General features: G+C 46.1%; 1 protein-coding gene across 3 annotated transcripts in view; it reads right to left on the reverse strand.

Moving 5' to 3' along the window:
* sash1a (SAM and SH3 domain containing 1a) overlaps positions 1 to 21,510 on the reverse strand; it is a 153,124-nt gene extending 131,614 nt beyond the window's left edge. For all 3 annotated transcript variants that reach the window (XM_061812684.1, XM_061812685.1, XM_061812686.1), the window contains exon 1: positions 20,863 to 21,510. In XM_061812684.1, the coding sequence (XP_061668668.1) occupies positions 20,863 to 21,354 (492 nt within the window). In that variant the 5' untranslated portion in view covers positions 21,355 to 21,510. The remainder of the gene's footprint in view (positions 1 to 20,862) is intronic.
* Positions 21,511 to 23,327: the final 1,817 nt, after the last annotated feature.

Raw genomic sequence — 23,327 nt, forward strand, 5'->3', positions numbered from 1 at the left:
GTCGGGGGCCTTTGAGCTCCTCTGTTCCATAAATGGAGCGGACAGGGATCGGCGCACACGAGGAGAGGCAGCTCGACGCTGCAGGCCATTGTTGTGGGCTGACACGGCGCTCTCATGGCGGAGTGACCGTCACAGAGACTCGCAGCACAATACGGTCGTTCCTGGGGGAAGGCTCAACGGCGAGCTTTCCCATGCTTTCCCCCTGATGCGCCATTGATATGTGGGAGGGGGGAAAAATTGTTTTTTTTTATCTATATTAAAAAGCATTTTTTTACCCCCCACAGACGTGCCAGAGTGGCATCGTAACAGGGGGAGTCGGTATTTATCGGACAAAATACAGAAATACCTGGAATGGACTCATTTTGGCATTTCAACACATTTGAAAGGGGAAAACAAACGTGGGGGCGTCACGCAATTTGAGTTGTAAAGCGCGTGCTGCACGCGATTAAGAGAATTGAAATGCAAAAATGAAAACATTTGAAAATAAAAAAAACAGCTTTTCGTGCAAGAAAGTGGAAGGAGTCTAAAACGCATGAGGAAAAAAAAAGTTTTTTTTTTTTTTTTTTTTTTAAATTGGGATAATGTAAAACAACACTCACAGGCATATATTCTTTATCCACACGAAGAACATCCATCAATTTTTGGCTACTCTACCCAAACACGGCTGACTCCCCATGAACACACACACATCTCCAGTCATGAGTGGGTGTGCGCACTTTTGCAACCACATTATCGCAGATGTTTATATTTACTTCCATCCATCCAATTCCTTTGCCGCTCATCCTCACAAGGATCGCGGGGAGTGCTGGAGCCTATCCCAGCTGTCGACGGGCAGGAGGCGGGGCACACCCTGAACTGGTCGCCAGCCTATCCCAGGCCACATAGAGACAAACAGCCATCACACCTATGGGCAATTTTGAGCGTCCAATTCATGTTGCATGTTTTTGGGATGTGGCAGGGAACCGGAGAGCCCAGAGAAAACCCACGCAGGCACGGGGAGAACATGCAAACTCCACACAGGTGGGGCCGGGATCGAACCTGGGTCCCCAGACCTGTGAGGCCAACGCTTTTACCAGCCGATCCCACCGTGCTGCCGCACGAAGAACAATGAACAACAATTTTTGTGGCTTACAGAACAATTCCACGTACTGCGATCCGGATGTGAGTATTTTAGGGCCCCCAGGTAGCCGAGGTGCGCAAACCAGAGGGAGCAGCACAATGTCCAAAGAATTGAAGCGAAAAATGTGCCAAAAATGGTTAAATTGTTTACATTCTATTCAATTATTATCATTTTTATCATTACTGTATGTTTATTGTTTTTTTTGTTGTCGTTTGTTTTGCGAGAGAGGCTTTAACGGCTTACTGGCGTATTCATTCGTTGCGATGGCGAAACCTGATTTGGGATCCGAGTGCGGTCGCGGGACAAATTGAACTCACGTCTCAAGGCGCCAGCACAGAACAGAACAGAAGCACGCGTTGGGGAGCAAACCCCAGTTGCAGGATTACCTGAACCACAGACAAGGTCATGTGTCGTATACTTGGTGGTACTTTATACTCCCTTCAACGGTGTATTATTGCTCGGTTTCGACTTTGTCTTTTAATAAGCGACGGTGATGCAATTTCAAAGAGTGATATCCAGGTGTGACATTTAATCTGCATATTTTCTCCCTCTCTCTCTCTCTCTTCGCGGTGTAAACTCAGCAATCCTCCGCACGCTTTATGAGCTGTCTTATGAGCCGCGTATTAATTATTCACAGTTTTTAATGCTTTGGAGTGGATGTACAGTAAGAGCAATTGCCTGGCACGCGAGGCTGCGAAAATCCGCCCCGCGTGCAGATGAGTACGAGATCTTGATTGAGAGGTTTTATCTTTTGCGATATTCCCTTCAGTGGATCAGTCAATCTCGAGCTACTTGGGTGTTCCGTTTTTTTTTTTTTTTAATTTTGTTCCAAACACCCCCCCCCCCTCCCCCATCCCCCTCCATCAGTCCGCCTGCGTCTGCATGGCAGGACAGGCCTGCCGGTGTGTTTGTTTGTTTCCCAGCTCGTCTTTCCAGCGCACGTGTGAGCGAGATTGAGGTGAAACTGGGCGAGGATGTTTGGCGGAGCGCAGACAAAAAATTCCAGATGCACGACCCCCGCCTCGCTCAGCTCAGCTCGGCTCCGGCCGGCGAGCTGTCAGTAAGCCAGTTTATTGTTTCAAGCTTTTGTGCAGCGCTGCGGATTTATACACCCGGATTTGCACCGGAAAAGATGAGATTTAGCAGATTAACTGGAGAAAATATGCCTGGAAAAGAACATTTCCATGGTTCCTGCGTCAACTTCTTTTGGGTCTTCCATAAGACAATGCAATAAATGTTATTTATTTAACCAATTCATAGCAAACGACTTTTTACATGCACTACAGTGATACCTCTACTTACAAAATTAATCCAATCCGGAAGTTGTTTCATAACGTGAATTATTTGTGAGTAGAAGCACATTTTCCATGTAAATAGCCTAATCTGCGCCAATCCAGTACCTATATTTTCCTTTCGTATCCTGAATTTCCTTTGTAACTCGAGACAATATAGTTCCCAGGCGGCGTTTTGTAACCTGAATTTTTCGTTACTAGAGACGTTCATATGTAGAGGTATCGCTGTATTTGCGAAACGTCACGTATCCAAACCTGGAGAACAGACTTGCTGCATATGCTGCGATCACGACTACAACTAATGGTTGATGACATCATAGTTTTAAATCCGAACTTGCAAAACTTAAATTAAGGGCTGGGGTCTTCAAACAAATTTTAGATACACATTTCTTTCAGTTTTTGCAAGTGTGATATACGTAATCACGAGCAAAGTCTAAACATCGAAAGTTGTCCTGATCGGTGGCTCGTGTTATGCAAAAAAAGTCCTGCTTAAAGTTCCTTCCGCTTCTTTGTTCTGGACCCCCGTCAGATGGGTTCACCTCTTACCCATGCCTTTTATTGTTTGGTCCAATTCAAAAGTAGTATTCATGTTTGTTATCATAAAGTCGCATTATGTGAATGCAAAAGTTACTCGAGTCAAGGACAGGAGCCAGATGTCCCCAGTCTGTGGGGGGAAAAAAATGGTTTTGAATGGAATTCCATTGAATGCAACCAAATGAAAAAAAAAAAAAGCACTTGCAGGATGTCACTCGGAAGAATCGGAAAAGAGAAAAATGGAAGTCAAATAAAGAGACAGCGGTACAGACTAAAAGCAGAACACTCATCTTCCAGTAACGCAGATTGTGCTGAAAATATGGACTCATTGGTTGACTTCTGAATATCCCGTGTTAATTTGGGCGTTCTCCTCGCCTTGCAACAAACATTCATATACAATTGCTCATAACAACCTCCTATTGTTCAAACGCTTCCGCACGCGGGAATGAGTGAGCACTTTCGGCGTAATCCTCTTAAAGCAAAACCGATCGTGAAACTATTTGTCACCGGGGCGGTTGGGTAAGTCAACGTCGGGGTCGGGTCGAAAAAGGAACCCTCGGAAAAATGTTTGCCGGCGATCGTGGCCATCAAAGTCACCCGGTGAATTACGGGTCGCGTGTCAGCTCGCTGTGTAAGCTGATCCCTCAAACTCGACAGAGGTCGGGGGGGGGGGCTGAAAGTGGGCTACAAAGTTTGAAATTTGAGGGGCCACGGATGTCGAGGAGGTAAAAAAGAAAAACTTCACAAAGTGGGTTTATGTCTAATAAAGTCTATGCTGTAATCCGAACATGGATGACGCTAGGCTAACCGTTAGCTTATTCGGCGACCACATTCTCATTTTTTTATGCTAAATGATTTTTGATGTATTTGCGTCTGGCGACAGCGCGAGATTCGTGATCGGGTAGAATTCTGTTTCGTGTCGTAATCGTGGCGCTCCCCAACTTGGTGTGAACCACAAAAAAAAAAAAAAAAAAACAAATGTTAGCTTAGCCTAATAGCATAGAAAAGTAATATTTTACTGCCTGTTGCAATATTTGTGAAAATGTGCTTGCAAATGATTGTGTAGATCAGGGGTCACCAACGCGGTGCCCGCGAGGACAATTTAAGGCGCCCGCAAGGCACGCTCTAAAAATACCGCGGCTTTAAATTTTGAATTTGACTTTCTTATGGAATGTCACATCATACAAAAAAATCTAAACGGAAATATTTTATGTATGTATAATGAAGTTTGCTGCAAGCAAGTCATGTAGCCCTTCGTACAATCGGCCCTCAGCCTGAAAAAGGTTGATGACCCCTGGGTGTCGACGCTTTTGATGAGCGGCTATTACGCGATTAGGCGAACGAGGAGGATTTTCACTCGGAACTTGAACGGGTTTAACATTTTACGATCGCTGGCCGCGACTGTTCTGCCCGATCTGATTAGGCAGAGAGAGAGAAAAAAAAAAAAAAAAACCCCAACCTCAAGCTCATGAACTCGGGCTAATCTTTCAGAGACAGACGACAATCAGGTCTCTGCTGACTTAGCGTGATTGTCAGTACTGGTATGCGTGGAGCCCTCAAAACAGATAGCGGCGCATCCTGAATACGAATAGCAGCAAAAAAAAAAAAAAAAAACCCCACACAATGGCATTGTTCCCATCTCGGAGATCTAAATTCTGAGGCAAAATTGTGGGGTGCTATTAAAGTAAACAGGGCTTGGTTTGGCACCGACGGGATCTGCTGACGCGACAATTGCGTTTTTTTTTTTTTGGTTTGTTTTTTGCGGCTGATGGAAGGGACGGAGCGAAGTCAAGCGCGAGAGGCGAGCACCTCTCGGCCAATAAAGATCATGACCCTAGATGGAAGCTGCAAAGCGCGGTATCTATAAATAGTCGGAAGGAGTCGTCCTCTATCTACGGTATCTCTTCAGGATTGGTCTTCTCGAACGAGTTCTCCACGGCCGTGTCCAAGTTCAGAAGAACTTAATCACAGTGCATGTCGCAGCTTTGACCAGACGCGCCTTGGCAGAACCGCGGGGACTCCGAAACCCTGCTGTTGTTCCCGACGTTGTCTTCTGCTGTTGTGTTTTTCTTTCCTCTCCTCCTTTCTGCTGCCTCAGCACACGCGGCTCGACTCTGTCACTTCACGAAGCAATTAATGTCTAATGAATAGAACGATTAAGACTAGCAGTCAGCCGGGTCAAAAAGCGGCAATTAGCGCGATGAACTTCGGCCTCCCCCGCTGCGGATGTCACGATGGATCGGCCAACGGCGTGTCGGACTCTGGCGGGGGACCGACTGGATGGAACGACAGTGCTCGGCTTCACCGTGCCGTTTCCCTACTCCGTAAGGAAAGTTACGGTGCTCAAACTTAAAGTCTGCGACTGAGTTCAAGGTCACAGTCCGTCGAAATCGTGCATTTCCGTGACGTCGAGCAGTTCGAGTGTAACAGATCAGATGGAAAATGAATTTTAGGGGGCCAAAATTACACATGTGAAGTGCTGTCGGTGCTTTTGTACGACACCACGCGCAATAGTTAGCACGCTCGGGTGAGTTGTGCTTGGGCGTGTTGCAGGAATGCAGTAAGTGCCACGTAATTAGAGTTCACGTTCAGGTATGCAGTGCCAGAGGGAGGCAGGCGGGCGGGCAGACGCTCAGCAGGTTCCGCACAGCTTAATCCGCCGCCGGGAACGCCGACGATAAAAGCGCCCGGGCGGCGACGTCGACACCGGTGTGGTCTGCCGGTTGGGAGCTTTCAACGAGGCCCCGCCCTCGCGCTTTGGAGATGGGCCAATTAGGCTTAAGGGAGGAGGCGTTGAGCGCCGGCGTGCCTCGCAGAACAGCTGACGGCGCTTCGGAGACAAAGTAATTATACTGCGTGTCGGTCTCGCACTTGTGTCGCTACGCCCCTGGCGCGGCGCGGGGGTGGCCAACCCGAGGCCCGCGGGCGGAAAATCTTAACCCTCGAGTGGGTAAAACAGGACAATCACAAATAGTAAGTAAGTAAGTCTCTTTCGGCTTGTCCCGTTGGGGGTCGCCGCAGCGTGACATCTCAGATGAACGCTCATATTTCTTTGGCAGTTTTTACGCCGGACGCCCTTCCTGCCGCAAGCCCTCTTGGGGATGAGAGGCCCCAGTGAGATACGAACTCACGACCCCTGGTTTACAAAACGCCTCAAGAAAAATGAAAAATGACAGAAAGGAGCGCTTACAAGTGTAGAGTATTTACCTGCACCTAATGAAATGACAACTCTGGAAAATGTCACGTCTCATGTAAATTTGAAAAGGAAAAATGTCAGCCAAATATTATGTCATTGATAAGTCTTTGAATTCCACGTTTCATCTTTCAAATGTGGCGGCATGGTGTCGGTCTCACGATTCTAAGGTCCCGGGTTCGATCTCGGACCCGCCTGTGTGGAGTTTGCATGTTCTCGCGGTGCCTGCGTGGGTTTCCTCCCACATCCCCAAAAAACATGCAACATTAATTGGACACTCAAAATTGCCCATTGGTGTGATTGCGAGTGTGGATGTTTGTCTCCATGTGCCCTGCAATTGGTTGGCGAGCATTTCGGGTTGTTCCCGTTGACAACTGGGATAGGCTCCAGTACTCCCCGCGACCCTCGTGAGGATAAGCAGCTAAGAAAATGGATGGAAGGATCTTTCAAATGTGCATTTAGTGCTTATTAACGTTCATTTTATTGATTTATTTTTATGGTTTGTGCAATTCTGTTCTATACTCATCTGAACGTTATCTATTTGACAGGAACTGTTCGTTTAATTGGACGACGCTCCCGTGGATTAACGGCGAAAAGGCGTCTATTAAGAGTTAAGACTACCGAATTATGTAAACGGTATTTTGGGCTCAAACCGAAGGACCGCTTTCCGTGGGAAGAGTGTGTAATTAACCCGCGACACGAAATATTTTCGCGAGCTGAAGAGATCAAATCCTTCGCCTGCGCCCTCGACAACGTGATGCGACCTCGGATGAGCGGTGGCGGTTTAACCTTTGTGTTTTCCGGAAAACAACATTACTGAGCATTCATGTACTAAAGACGAAGAAAAAAAAAACAAATAATAATAACGACGACACCAGATGCCAGTACAAACAACACTATGCAAAACTCTGGGGAGCTCGTGTACTGTGTTTTTATACGGCAACACTGGAAAAACATTTGTTGTTTCCATGGCGACGGTGCGATCCAAACACCTGCGGTATGCGCGTGACCTCACCGCTCGGAGATACGAGCGACTCAGAGGCAATTATGACCACGCCCGAGGTCACGAGACCCCTCAAGGCGCCGCAGAATACCGAAAATGGTGTTAAAAAAAAAAAAAAAAAAAAAGACAATCCCTTTTCTATTTATAAACGCGAATTCTCCGGCGCTCATCAGAGTAATGAGGGCGGCGAGTAGTGACTGAAAGCGCGTGCCGGTCGCTGTGTTGATGCGCGATCTGCATGGTGACGTTCGCTCACACCTGCTCGCTTTGTCGCTTTTTGCTCCACTCGCGTCGAAACGTCTTCCTTCGCCGACACGTTTCGAGATGACCCCGAGGTGGGAAACGAAACGGGAAAGAAATGACACGGGGAGGGAAATTTGGACCTGACGTGAGGGATGAAACGATGAATCAAATGAGTGAAATAGTGACGCAAAAGACAACTCTAATCTCTCCTTCGCCGACTCCCATGTCAATCATCCGGCTAGACTTTGTCATCTGAAGCCACACACACTCAAAGTCACAGATATTAAGGTGTGGAAAGTGAGCATGGTGCCCTCAAGCAGCACCAAAATTCTTTTGTTAATACCATTTATCTTGATCATTTTTTTTTTCATTATTTCCCCTATGATGTCCATAATACATTTTTCGTAAAATTTAGTTGCAATGCTGCCCCGCTTGGTGCAAATCTTCAACGGAAAGCCTCAATTATCCATCCATCCATCCACAATACAACTGTACAATTTTTGGCTACTCTACGCAAACATGGCTGACTCCCCATGAACACACCCACATATCCAGTCATGAGTGGGTGTGCACACTTTTGCAACCACATGATCACAGATGTTTATATTTACTTCCATCCATCCATGTTCTTTGGCGCGCATCCTCACGGGGGGGGGGGGGGGGTCGCAGGGGAGTGCCGGAGTCTATCCCAGGTGTCAACGGGCAGGAGGCGGGGTACACCCTGAACTGGTCACCAGCCAATCGCAGGGCACGTGCAGACAAACGACCAATCGCACTCACAATCGGTCACTACGGGCAATTTAGAGTGTCCAATTAATGGTGCACGTTTTTGGGAAGTGGGAGGAAACCGCAGATCCTGGAGAAAACCCACGCAGCCACGGGGAGAACATGCAAACTCCACACTGGGAGGGGTGGGATCGAACCCGGCTCCTCAGAACTGTGAGGCCGACACTTTACGAACTGCCGCCAAGTCTCAAATAATGACATGGAAAAACACTCACCAATTACCATCCCATTAAAGTGATGTTGTTGTTTTTTTGGCGGGGGTTTCTAAATGTTGCTTTTGGTAAAGGGGAGAAACCCCCCCCCCCCCCCTACGATTGGGGTTTGTGGTCGGTGAACCAAGAGCGCATCCAGTCGCCTGAGGTTTACATATATGAATATTTTAAGTGCCGTATAAAACAAATGTTATGAGTGTGGGGAAATCACTGCCGCAGCAGCTCCAGCAAAATATAAATCCTTTATGGGTGTCAGTACTTGACATAAATTTGCATGCTATATATTAGTTATTTTGAAGTAGCGCACGCGGCCATTCATTCCTTTATGGTAAACACGCACGATGCGGTTATGTAGACCGGCTGTCTGGAAGCCTTTGGACCAGAATAGCTCCGATAAGGCGTCGGTCATGAACGCGCGTGATCGGGACGTGTTCCTCCGCAAAATGTGGAAAATGGAAAAGCTCTGCAAGCCGCTCCCTGGCCTGAAATTACGTTTATGCGACATCATCGCAAAAATCCTCTACATTTTTTTCCCCTCTTTCTGTTTTTAGTAAAAATAATCCAATGTAAATGACCCCAAAGTTTAAACTTGTGCAGCAGTTGTTTTCCAAAACAGTGGACCCCCGGCTTTTCGCGGGGGGGGGGACCGGGCCGGACCGCGAATAGCAAAAATGTGCAGAAAACTGACACCCTTTATAAGTGCATTAAAAATATGTAGGGAGGGAATAAAAACAACAACTTGTTTCTCATTGTAACAAGAAACTTTCTCATTGTAATGAGAAAAACTTTTGTGTAACAAGAAACTCTCATTTGAACAAGAAATGTCTATTTGTGAGTGGTAGCTTATTTATGACTTATTTTTTCCTGCGTTTGGTTTATTTACAACTTGCTTCCTGCACAGATCAGCTGAGAGAATGGCAACAAAAGAGGACTTGGCCCCTTTCCTCAAAACAAGGATTGCACCCGATCATCAAAATAAATGAAGATAAGGTGAGTATAAAGGTAAAATATCACACAAATATGACAGAAAAGATTATCCAATAGCTGACCAGTATTTGCCTGTGTGTCACTCGTAGAGAGATGTTTCTAGTTACAATGAGAAAATTTCACCTTACAATGAGAAAGTTTCTCGTTACAATGAGAAATGTTTTTTTTTTCCCATGTCCTTTTCAGGGCTCCATAAAAATAAAAAAAAATGAATGGGGGAAAAAAAAAAAATCACTGCAAATCGACAGGTGCTGAACTACAAGTATGCGAGGTCCACTATATTGCAAAAAATATCAGTGACATTAAAACACCCAAAGTGATCTGGGATAGGGTTCAGCACTCCTGCGACCCTTGTGAGGATAAGCAGCTCGGGAAGTGTAATGGGGAAAAAAAAGAAGGGAAAACATGAAAAAAATTGTGCATGCAAAACTAACTTCTGCTACATGGGAATGACAAATTAAATTAATTTTCAGTTCAAATGGGTCATTTTTAAATGACTTCCAGACAACACCGAAATTATTTTACGACAAATTCAAGTTCGGTTTTAAAGGAGACCTGAAAATCAATTAAACCTTAAAATGTAAAAATTGAGCTGTCTTTTCAGCCAGTTTTTCTAGGCTTTTTTTTTTTTTTTTTTAATAAATCTGGGAAATTATATTGGGAGGTGAAACTGGTGTTGTTGGTATCTGAATTAAAAAAAAAAAAAAAAACAATAGTATTAAAATCTTCAACAGCATACGAAATAAGGAGCATCTTCAAGTGTGGGAAAGCCGGCAAAACTGAGATTTATTTGGCCGGACAAGAATACCAACAAAGAATGCTTGGGCCCTAAAACATTTAGAGCATGTATTCTATATGGGACGGGGGGGGGGGTCACCAGAAGTTCTGTGTATTTTTAAAAATACAATACGTAGTCACTCTCACACTGTTTAAGTACGTCAATGACATTTATACAGCCGTGGGGATAAATCCGCATTCCCGCCGCCGTTATCATGTTTATGACTGAAATGGGAGAACGCACAGCCAAATGTAAACTTGAGGCTTGTGAAATGCCCCCCCCCCCCCCCCTCCCCAACACCCCCCACCACTAAATTCACATGTGCGCAGACACCGGAGTCACCTGATCATGTGAAAGACAAAGCAATAACCTTTCACCCTGATATACGTACATATATTTTTTTTTTTTCGGGCATTGGGTAAGCCAGCTGCAGATTCACAATATGTAAGTCAAGGGTGTCAAACTCATTTTTCTCGTGGGCCACATTGTTGCTCCGGTTTCCCTCAGAGGGTCGTTATGACTGTGGAACAAAAATATTTAATCATCTCATCATATTTACATCATCAATTTATGAACTAGTTTTGGAATCAGAAATCAAGGGTAACGTATTTTTCAACTATTCATGTTTGATAACACAAAAATGCTTGCAATATCTTAACTATCATTTATGATAAATGACAACTGGAAATTTTGGTACAGATTTTTACAAGAATCATGGAAACTGACACTCTACATTTGGCTTCGCGGGCCACGTAAAACCATGTGGCGGGCCAGATCTGGCCCGCGGGCCTTGAGTTTGACACCTTTGATGTAAGTTTTTGACACATTTTTACACGCTCCCACGTTTTAAAGTCACCATAAAAAAAAAATTATCCACATTTTACATGAAATCAGAGATTTGTTTACAAATACGTTATAAAGGTTTGCAGATTGCTGAAAATGTATAAAAACTAAGAATTATGTAGTACCATACAAAGTAGTGATGCAGTGTTACTGTTTTTCACCATTTCAGTTAAATTATTTTGGGTTTTTTGGGGGGGGTTAAAACGTGCAAACGGCATGAGTTCAGGCAGTGGTTTTCAAACTAGGGGGCGCGGGCTACACATGAACACTTTTTCATTATTAAGCTACCAGCCACTCAAATGACGTTAAATGAAATATGATGAAAGGCGTTACATTTTTAGCAGAAAAAAAGTTCAGATTTTTATTCCTTTTTGGTGGCTTGATAAACTGAAAGTGGCCACTGCAGTCGTTGTTGATTTTTGCAAGCTAAGCCTGTGCGCATGTGTAGCAAAACTGTGTGAGTCTGTGTGTGTGTTGTGGGGGGGGGGGGGGGGGTCTGGAAGAAAGTTTCACTTACAAAAGCGGGGCGCTGCAAAAAAAAAAAAGTTTGTGAACCAGCGAGTTAAGCTTGGGCACTTCACGGAGAGTAGAATAGCAATTTTTAACTTCAAGTGGACAACCAGCGTGGTGGCTTTAGAGTGCCTCGTTGTCATGTGGGAAAAAAGTCCATGACCACCTGGTGGGATGCATTCCATCCAACGGCGGCTTTAAGCAGCTTCATCATGTTATGTGATGCTATACCAAGTAGAATCCATTTTTTTTTTACGTTGTAGGAGTGATATTTGATTGATAATTGCCAGATGAGCAGGGGTGCGGTTTCAGCTCATTTAGTTGTGCCCAGTCCGTTTACGAGCGGAGATGAAAATGTTTTGATGTTTTTTTTTTTTTTTGACTACACTGATGCCATTTTTATTCAAATTTGCCAGCGTTGTTTACAATACTCCTTTTTCCGAGACGTCCATTCCAGTTCACAAGGACATTTCATTTCACACGCGAGGTCACGGTTTAAAGGTCACCGCGATAGCCGTCAGACCTCTGCACTCTCGCGCCGCTCCGAGAAAGCTTTCAACGTGGGCACATGTCGTTAATGGCTCACAAAAGGCTTTTAAGAGGCCCTAAACGTGGTCTTGTTTAAAGCAGAGCCTCTGAACTGAGTGGCTGTACTCCTTTCACCGTGACCTGTCACATCACTTTGTAGCGCTCCATATAACCCGAGACGAATGGAATGATACCATTATTAGGACACCAATCACTGTTCCAAAATGCTGCGACAAATGGAGCGAATTTTATGGAGGCCGCAACATACCAAAAAAAAAAAAAAAAAAAACCTCAACAATCATCACAAGCATGTATGTTTTTACTTGACCAAAACAAAAAAAATAACACAAAACACAACCGAGTAAAAGAAGTTCGAAAACATGATCCCGCAATAGAGCTCGTGCACGTGACGTCACCATTTTGCCGGTCAAACAGAGCTGCTCGACATTGAACCGGGGGAGAATATTCACAATACCCGAGACCTGTCACCAACAGACGAGACCGATATTCAAACAGATCATTCCATGCAATAGCAGCCGAAAAGACCAGAAAATATCGACGGATTTCGGCATTTAAACGTAATGGATGGTCCCCAACCAAAATACACACATTTATTATGATTATTCTCAATCTCAAATTACCAAGAACTATTTACAATGCCAAATTGGCTCATTTAGAAACAATGCGTGTTAAAAAAAAAAAAAAAAGTCGCTGAGTTTTACGGAGGTAAAGTGTGGCCACAGTCGCTTCCGTGTACGTTCTGTGGAGACGACGCCGTCGTTTTTGGTTTTTTTTTTTTTTCCAATCATAGTTAATTAATACGAGTTTGTGTAAAACCGGGGGTCATTTATTTAAATATTGGTATTTGTATTAAATACTAGCTGAAAAGGTCGATGGATTCCGGCAAAGATTGAAGTGTCGCCGAACACACTCCGACGCTCACGAGCCGTCAAAACCGTCACTGTGTGGGATTTATTCCTGATTCAGAACAGATCCAGCAACAAAGTATTCGTATGCGTCCAGACTTTTATACGCTTTCAAACATTTCCGTGTAAATCTCGGCGACTTACTCAGCAGATGCATGTTAACAGTCCAATTTCTTATCGGCGAAAACATCAACTTCGGCATTAAATACGGGTCCTCCGTGCCGAGTCGATCTAATTTTTCCGCGTACCGTCGTTTATTTTCACCTTCTAAATGTTTGACGGTTTCGGACAAGACTCTGGGCGTCGCGCTGCAAGACATATTTCCGTCTCGTCTCCAACCGACTTAGCATTGAGCGATGCGGAGCTTGACCGGCAATATGGCGACGTGAACAAAAGTCACGTGATTTGATGACGTAGCTGCACGAGCTCTATCAGTGACTGGTATAAAATTTGGTTTGCATGTCGAAAATAACAGGACAAATCTTAAAATGAAAAAAAAAAAAAAAAAATTGTCATTTTGGTTGAGATTGATTTGGTCCGTTTTTTAGTGGAAGGGGGGGGGGGGCAGGAAGTCACTTTGCTAATTGACTTTCTCCATTCGTGCAACACAATAAAGAGAGAGAGGAACCTCGGCTTTCTTTTTGACTTCCTCCTTTGGGAGTTCTAGTTTGTCCACGTAGATAGATAAAGATTAAGCAAAGCGTACTTGCAGCAGAATGGTGCAAGGGTGAGGGGGCAGAGAGCGAGGCTGCTGCGAAAACTTTTCCCCTTCCCCCTCGTGGCCGAACCCCAGCTGTAAACTCCAGGAAGAAGTATGGTGAGGAACATTTGCCAAAAAGCGGAAGCTAAATTTAACGGGATACTCGACTGTCACGATCGATCACAGACGCGACGGCATTTTTAATTTGCGACTAATAACCAAAATAGTGTCAATTTAGTTTCCCTTCTGACATGACGGTTCACACGAAAATTCTCGGCAGGGGTCCAGTGAGGACTGAGGGTCCTAAACAATGGCCGATGGGAGAAGAAAAATGTTGGCCATGTTCAACGAAATCTTTCTATCGTGACCCAAGCTTCCACATACTGGGCCAAATTATTTTGGAGGATCCTGAAAACAGATCATTTGAGCTGAATTATAGTATTTTTGTGTTTAAAGGGCCACTGTCGTGAAATTTTAGTATGTTATAAATGAAAAAAAAAACACCAGCCGACATGGACCCATGCATTTTTTTCACCACAAAATTTTGACGTATACAGCTTTTCGTAACTCCTCTCGAGGGACTTGTTTTCGAGAAGAAGCAGGAAGTGACTTACACGGCAGGACCGCTTGCAAGTGGACTCGTTTGTTTCTATTAGTTTTACCTACAGGAAGGGAGCTCGTTGTTCCTTCGTGTTAGCCAAAATGCCGGCACGTTGCATTGCTGGACATTGCTTGAACACTCAGGAGGACGGATTTACCCGCTTCGTCGTGAAAAATGGATTGCACGGATGCAAAGGACGAGAGCTTCGTGGGAACCAAACGACAGGTAGGTGTGTATACAGCTACTAAAAAATATAATAGTTTCCCGGAGCACGTAATCCGTCTCTCAGTTTAACAAAAGATCTGCGTACATATGAGAGGGGTGCTAAACGTGTCGATGTGCGCATCGGACGCCTTTCGCCCGCGAAGGCTGCCGTGTTGGCTCGCCCGCGACGGCTCGCCGGCGAAGGCTGCCGCGCCGGCCTCGTGATAAGCCACCTCGGCGGCGAAAATTGGGAACGCCTCAGAATGAAAATGGGCCCGGCGCCGCGACAGCTCATCTCCCCCGCGGACGTGGATCGGACAGGGAGGCGGTTTGGCCGTGATCGCATATCATCTGGATATGGCTCGAGACAATAGGGTAATATTGCCCCGGTAACTTCACCCGGTTGTGTGATGTTCTCTTCTTCGTAAAGAGCTTCCGTGTCAGAAGGGGCGTGTCCCATAGTAGGGGCCACGCCGTGTTTTCGGACAGGAGATGCAGCCAATATGGCGACCACTTTGATGTCGAATGACACTTCCGCAACTTTGCACATCATGTTTTTTTTTTTCGTGTAGACATTGAAGTGAATACTGTTATATGTATTTTTCATTTCACTATTTTAGAATGTTTACAGGGATGACACTTGACCTTTAAGTCTGAAGAAGTCGTGCAACAGCGATGGGGAATTGTCTTACCTTTACACCGATTTGTATGGTTCCAGATTAAAGCAACACTGGCAGGAGAGCTTCATCTAACACTATTTTGCATCATGTCCGAGCTGACATGCAGTTACCGTTTCACATCGCCAACTCCTGGCTCGGCACGAGTACCGCAGCGGTCCCCGCAAGTCGGACGACATCTGCACATGAAAAGAAACCGTGGCTGTCAAGAAGGTACCCCGACAAGTGCGGCTTCCTCCCCCCCACCCCAACGAGGCTTGGCAGCAGATTAAAAGACCGCTTTGTCTTTAAGATGTATGTGCAGCAGGCGCCCGACATCAATGTCGTGCGCGTGGGTCACGGAAAGGACACGAGGCAACTTTTCTCCATCGCCGCGCAAACCGTTCTCCGCCTTATCGCGGGCCGCAGCCCGTCCGTACAATAAACGACAAGGTGCCCATCTATTTACAACTTCTCCCCCGTCTCTCTTTTTTCACGAGACAGCCAACTGTCATCGTCATCCGCCGCCCCCGGCACAATGCTGGACACTTGCCTCGGCTGTCTGTTTGAATGGGCGGAAATTGGGTATGCAAAGCAGGCGACGCGGTGAAAGGACGCGCGGCTCCATCAGCCTCGGCGCAAACAATGGAGGGAGCCCCCGGTGTTTAGCGTCCACTTCCCCCCCAGACGCACTCGGACTAACAATGCCGCTTTCACGCGGCTCAACCTGTTCCTGTGTCATCGCCAACGCCAGATTTGGTGGTTTTGATTCCAGTGTCCCTCCTCGCTACACCGAGGTCATCCTTGTTCAACCTCTCAACTTGTCAGCCACCAAATTGGAGATTTCGGCCCGTTTGAATGCCGTTTCTCCCCTCTGTGGCAAGGTGGCGATGATAGATGTGCGGTTGGAAGCAGTCCGACCGGGACAGGATCTGAGGTGGCCCAATTTCCCGTAGGCTAATACTCTAGTGTATTTTTTTGCCTTTTCCTTTTCCTATTATGCTAACGTTGAAAGGATTTAATACACATCAACCCTTACCACAACGCAAGCAGACTTGTAGGCTCAGTGCAATGGACCTTGTACAATAATAGCCAATCAGAGAGCCAGATTGCCTTAACCCCTGGCTTGACACGCCCCTCTCGCCGTATTGACCCACAAGCAATACTGGTTGACAGTAGCGTGCGCCTGGAAAAGTTTACGTTACGAAGAAAATGGTCCTCAGATGCGCTTGGGGAACGTGCAATTCCGATGAAAAAAACATACCGCGATATTATCTGGAATACGCGATAGAGAATCGACTTCAAACCTGTTCTGTTCAGTCGCCATTTTGGAAGCTTGTGGGACATGGCAACTGTAGCAAAGGGGGGCGGAGCTTAAGAGCACCAGTCAGAAAGGTCCATTTTGTTCAGTTTGAGTGAATTTCGACATTTTGGTCATTTCAGCTTAACGTCATTAATCATGTGGATGACCGAGCTGAAATGATCATTTTGTTTTACGCTGTTATTTTGGTAAGCTACTTAGGGGACAATATTTACCAAATATTTGTGATATGGATGTTCTCCGACGAGTATTAATGCTCTTCATGTCTTAACTTGGGGAATTCTGACAAGAAGAAGAGTAAATTTGTAGGCTGCTACATCAGAGCTAACCGTAACCAAAGCATATGCTCGTCACATGCTAACATGTGCTCGTCTTACATTCGCGGTTTGGCTTTCGATCGCGGTCGAACACACAAACAGTTTCCAGTCGGGCCAACGATTTCAGTCATCGCGTGCGGCGATATTGTTCTCCGGCGACGGATTTGAAAACAAACTACCGTTTATTTACGCCGTGAGAATTCGCCCTCGCGAGCAGACAAGTGCTCTCCGCGGCCTTGATGAGATTTACGGGTATTTATTTTACCCAGCCGAGTGCTTTTCGGTGAATTGTCTGGTAACGGCTTGTCTCGCAAGGCACCGATGGATCTGTCATGATTTTCTATTTTTTTTTTTGCGTGACAAAGACGAGTCACATTAGTAGTGAAGAAAATGCGGCTGTGCTATACAACGGGCGTCCCTTGTGACTCACATTTTGTGTCCTGTAATTGGCCTCTCCGCCGAGTCTCCTCTGTGAAAAGGATGGCGGTGGTGGGGGCGGTAGGGGGGGTGTCATCTCATCTTATCTCAAGACCAATCACAGGGCAGTCGGTCAGAGCTCCATCAGCTGGTCACAGCTCTATCTTTCAGACCGGGGGGGTGTGGGGGGGCAAAAGCACCGGGATGGAGCCATTTCAAATCTACCTACTGACACAGAACCTTGACCTCCCCGGAGGCTCAATGCAAAAGCTTCGGCCCTACAAAAATAAAAAAATGGGAGCGTTGTTTGTTCGGGCCTTGGGTTTGGCACAAATCCCGAATCTCTGTCGGATTTATTCATCCAAAGTGGCAGAACTGCACGAGGGATGCACATTTGAACCCGAGCTGGCGTCACCTTGAGGTGCTGACATGGAGGCGGCGAGGGGTTGACCGAGTTGAGTCAACGCTTGCGCGACTTCAAATTATGAGTCAAGGCCGTGTATGCGGGGAAAAAAGGGGATCAGCAGCAAGATTTTCTGCATAGTCGCACATCATTTTTTCCCATTTTGAACGACATCCTCTTGTCCATCTTGATCAAACCTGAGGGTTGAGGAAATCAACCTGTTGTCGATCAACTCTTTGGCACAAATCTGAGCAAATTTGTGCGGCTCGTTTGTGGTTAGCATTTTCTGACCTTGCTCCACACATGAACGAAAGTGACTCTGAACATTAGAGCGACGTCGAATGACTTTTCAAATTACATCTTTCATTAAACCCACATTTTGCTGCTATATCTTGTATCTTGTAGCTGCTGGGTCATGACCGAAAGAACAAGAACCTGGATACCAAGCGGCTGAAATGAGTTTCCTCCGCAGGGTGTCCAGACTCTCCCTTAGAGATAGGGTGAGAAGGTCGGTCATCCGGGAGGGGCTCGGTGTCGAGCAGCTGCTCGTCCGCATTGAGAGGAGGCAGATGAGGTGGCTGGGGGATCTCATGAGGTGTTCCGGGCACGTCCCACCGGAAAGAGTCCCCGAGGACGACCCAGGACACGCTGGAGAGGATATGGTCTCTCGGCCGGCCTGGGAACGCCTCGGGATTCCTCCGGAAGAGCTGGAAGAAGTGGCTGGGGAAAGGGAAGTCCGGGTATCCCTGCTGAAGCTACATCCCCCGCGACCTGACCCGGAAAAGCGGTAGATAATGGATGGATGGTTGGATCTTGTACATAATGGTTAAAAGATACGAAATAGTCATGATTTAATTTCAAATTACGGCAATGAAAGAGCAATCTCACGTGTTACGTAATCCGGCTTGAACGTTTTTTTAAAAACTAATAATTGATCCGGATCAGAGCAAAGTATTGCGCGAGCGGCATCCAGACCACAGAGCAACACACAGCGCGACGTCATCGATTCGAGTGCGAGTCTGAGCTTTGAGCGACGCGGCTGACGGAAGACAGATGGGAAATACAGGATGTAAGCGCAAAAGGGAAACCCAGGTAACCCGAGGCCGGAATGTCATCTCGGGTTGACGAAGCGACCGCCGTTTACAGGGCTTCGGGCCCAGACGGCCACAGCAAAGAACTTCATCGAAAGATGCGTAAGTGGGCAACTTCGCTTCTCCGAGGGAGAAACTCAACGCGGCCTGACATAAATCAACAAAAAAAGTGGTCCAGTTGGTGCAACTTGGCCCGGGACCGACGTTGGCGCCGCGTGGCTCGAGATTCCCTTTAAGAAAACGCCAAAAGATTCAACATTTTGGCTTTTTTGAAACGGCGCTGAGGCCACACGCGGTGATGCTTTGACCTCGCTTTGGGCTGAGGTCTAGTGACATATTGTCTGTCAAGTTTGGTCGTAAAATCGAGCGCTTTGGGGGGAAAAAAAAAAAAAAAAAAAAGGGAAAGACCAGACCACTGCTCGACAGCAAAGCCTGCAGACAGACAAATATCTTTGTCAGAAAATACCAGTCCTGTTATCCACACACAAGATTTTTTTTTTCCAGTTCCAAATCATCCAATTCATAAAGCCAGTTAGCATATTCAGTATACTGATAACTGGGCCTACTTCGATAAGCTGCTGTGGACCACGGCTCTCGCCCAGACACTCGCAAGCCACCTCGCTGGCCCCGCCTCTTAAAGGCATATACGCGGACACGGACGCGACAGTGCGTATAATTCTACGGCATGTGGGAACAGTACAACTATAAGGGATAAACAATTAATCTGCCAGTAATCCATCATCAAATTAATCAACTATTTTGACCGACGATTCATCGGTGAGGGCCGTCGTTGATTTAACTTACAACTGTCCATATCCTCTGATTTCAGCCTCTCATTTTAATTTTTTTATTCTCAGATTTCTGAAGTCCTCCGCAAAAGCAGACAGATGATCTTTTGTAATCAAAACCGGAAAATTGAAATTATAATTTACCTTTGGAAGGCAATGGCCGACATTTTATGGATTCAACAAGAAACTGAATCCATTATGCATTTCAATTATTCAAACAATCATTAGTTGACTAGCAAAAGATAAAACCACCAAAAATGATGCATCTCAACCTTATCCATTTTTTTCAAGTTTAAATGATTGATATTATATTACATTATATTTATAACTGAGTACAGTATGTGTGCACCCTGCGTAAGAACATCGTCTCTTCGCTACTAAATCGGGTCTCACCGTATCAGGGGTGTCAAACTCATTTTTCTCGCGGGCCACATTGCTGTTGCATTTTCCCTCATACAAATATTTAATCGCCTGAATGAATCAAGGGTGATGCGTTTTTCAACTATTCATATTTGGTAACACAAAAATGCTTGGAATATCTCAACTATATCATTTTTGACCATTTGAAATCTTTGTAAACATTTTTACAAGAATAATTGAAATTGACACTCTCGATTTGGCTTTGCGGGCCACAGAAAACCACGTGCTGGGCCGGATCCGGCCCCCCGGGCCTTGAGTTTGACACCCGCGCCGTATACATTGTTGCGATCCGACCGCAATGACGGAGAGGGCGGGTGGGGGGGGGTTGAAGGTCACGAGGACAAGTGCGTTTGGAAGTGGTGTCACAATTTAAATCCACGCCTTTGCCCCGCCCCCTTCCTCCAACCAGGAAATGACCGGAAGGGGATGAAAACTCTTTGGGAGATCCTCTGTCTGTCCACTGATTGATCTGTGCCAAATACTTTCCCATCAGTCACGGTGACAGCCACACGGGCGCAGAGTGCTGTGCAGTACAGTGTATGTAATTTTAAAAAATGATATTGGGTACTTTGAGACTCCGGCCTGCTCCATAAAGTGTGATATTGTGTTATTTTTACTCGGAATAGCTAAGCGGTGATAACAAGATCTCGGTATCGGGTACTCGTGAGGGCTGCAGATACCACCCACTGACACTCATAAAAATAATATTAAGAACAATAAATGTCATCAGGTAACTCGTTCTCATTGGGTGCGGCTCGAGACAGCCAATTATCACGTGCGTGACAAAGATAATTAGTCTGTCTTTGCGAAAATGGAATTTCATTCAATAAAAAACATCGGTACTAGGATCTGGGAGTGAATATTCACACTTCTGTTGTCTGTGAAACAAAGTGGTATCAATCGTGCTTTCTCTAAAAATGGATGTTGGGTAAATTGCCAGCTAATCTGTCCAAGGGTGGCACCGGTGTGTCGCGTGAAACGGGTCCTACCTTATTGGAATAGGGCGTCCGGGCCAGGTTGATGCCGTCCCTGATGAGTTTATCCCGAATCATGATCTTGAGTTTGAGCTTGGGGTAGATCAGCAGCTCCCTCCTGGTGCTGCCCAGGGTCAGGTTCCTGTGCGCGCCCATGTAGCCCACGCCGCGCGCCGGCTCGTTCCACGACCTGGACGCGCGCATCTTGGACTCGCACTGGTCCGGCGCGTGGCCGTTGTAGAGGTCCGCGGAGGGCGGCATGGGCTCCAGGGTGAAGTAGAGGCCGCTGGCGGCGTCCCTGGCTTCCTCCTTCAGCCGCCGCACGGCGTCGTGGATCCTGTGGCGGTGGTGCGCGACGTACACGCCGATGGCGTCCAGGTCCGGGTCGCCGATCTGTTTGCACACCTCCAGGTCGTCGTAGCCATTATCCACGAAGGCTTGCACGTACTGGGCCAGCTGCAGGGTCTTGAGCCACTCGTAGACGATGACAGGTCCGTTGCTTGTCATTTTTTTTTTTTTTTTAATTTTATGGTGCTGTTGTTGGCTTCAAGGAATACGGAGGGGGGGGCGGAAAAAGTGAAATCTCACTTTCCCACCCGGCGCCTTGAACGCATCACGAGTTCTCCCCTAGTTACGCTTCAAGTGATACTATTGAACACATTTATGCGCACCCCCCACCCCTTAAAATTGAGAATAAAAGGTTGGTGTAATCCGTCCAGTAGCTGAAAGTGCGTGTGAACGCAACACCTGCCAGTGTTGACACAAGATAGATCCTCACTTTGGAACCCACGCTGCCATCCTAAAAAAAAAATAAAAAAAATGTAATAACCAGGAAATATTTCCAAAAATACTCGCGCGACCGGTTGACGTGACGCCACAAAATCCACAATACACCTTGAAAAAAATGACCAAAAAAAAAAATACACCGTATTAGAAGCGGAGGACTCCGACAAAGGCAGCCGAAGTCCACGCGCGTCACTCACTCCACGGCTGGAACTGCAGCCAAAAGGCAACACGCAAGCCGACTGCACGCCGCAGCTCCTCCGACGTCCACGCCCCCCCCCCCTTCCCCCCCACCTCCACTCAGAAGAAACACGCACACAATCCGTTCCCACAACTCGTGCAAACTAGTTGCGTGGGAGCTCCTTCAAGGCGTTCCGAAAGCCGATTGTTCCACGCTCAGGCGTCGCGCTATCGGCGCGCTGCGAGCTCGCGATTTTGTCTTTCTCTCGCTCTCCCCACCACGTCCACGCTCGCTCACTCACTCATTCAAACATTTCCACACGCTTTGTCACCTCGGCGCGCCCCCCACCAGGCAACAAGGGGAACTGCATGCACGAGTGGGACTAAATGGCCTCATAATGATGGGAAATTGTTTTTAATTGCAAGTACACGCTGGTATCTCGACCTTAATCCCGACCGAGACTAAAATTGTCATCAATTTACTCCATTTAATTACACCAAAATGTATTCCACCCCCCAAAAATGTATTTGCCATATTTTTAACGAAAAAAAAAAAAGCAGTCAACTAAAAACAATAAAACTTGATAGCAGCATGTTAAAAAATGCACATAATTACTATACAACAGTACTTGTGTGTTGGATGTGTGCCTTTAAAGCACTGGTGTCAAACTTGAGGCCCGGGGGCCAGATCTGGCCCGCCACATGATTTTACGTGGCCCACCAAGCCAAATCTAGCGTCAATTTCTGTGATTCTCGTACCAAAACTTCAAATAGTCATATATCGCAAATGATAAAGTTGAGATATGACGGGCATTTTTTTTGTTACCAAACGTGAAGAGTTTAAAAACAAGATCTTTGATTTCTGATCAAGGATTAAGGATTGATATCTGATTTCTGATATAAATGTGATGAGATGATTAAATATTTTTATTCTACAGTCATAATGGCCCACCGTGGGAAACCAGAACAACAATGTGGCCCTCGAGAAAAAAGGAGTTTGACACCCGTGCCTTAATGGGTGTGTCCAAGTGAGTGATGATATTAGCTGGAGTCTGGTTGGCACTTCAGCTGTTCCATGTAATCATAAAAAAAAAAAATTGAAAAAGCAACTATGATTTCAGTAAACAGTCTCTCCAATAATTGCAATGGATTACAATGATGTACTGTCGGAATAATTGCGAATATAATTATCATACATCTGCTTCCAATGAAGAAATGCTTGGCTCTGCTCCAATTAAGGAACTGTTCTGTGCCTGCAATGAAGAATGCTTTGCTCTGCTTGCCGTCTCCTTTTTGCAAAATCCATGTAAATAAGGGGCGTTTTGAAACTAAATAAATAGAGGTGCTGAGGAGAGGGTAATCAGAGAGTGCAGTGGCGAATTGTACGAGACAGACCGGGTACTACAAATAGTACCTGGCCGGTAGTACCTTTAGACAGCGGAAAAGTTAGCATTGAGCAGAGTTGATATCAATGCTAGTTGCTGAGCAAAACTTTATTTCGACAGTTTTCGTCATTT

Source organism: Syngnathoides biaculeatus, chromosome 23 (genome assembly GCF_019802595.1).
Source record: "Syngnathoides biaculeatus isolate LvHL_M chromosome 23, ASM1980259v1, whole genome shotgun sequence".
Taxonomy (NCBI): Eukaryota; Metazoa; Chordata; class Actinopteri; order Syngnathiformes; family Syngnathidae; genus Syngnathoides; species Syngnathoides biaculeatus.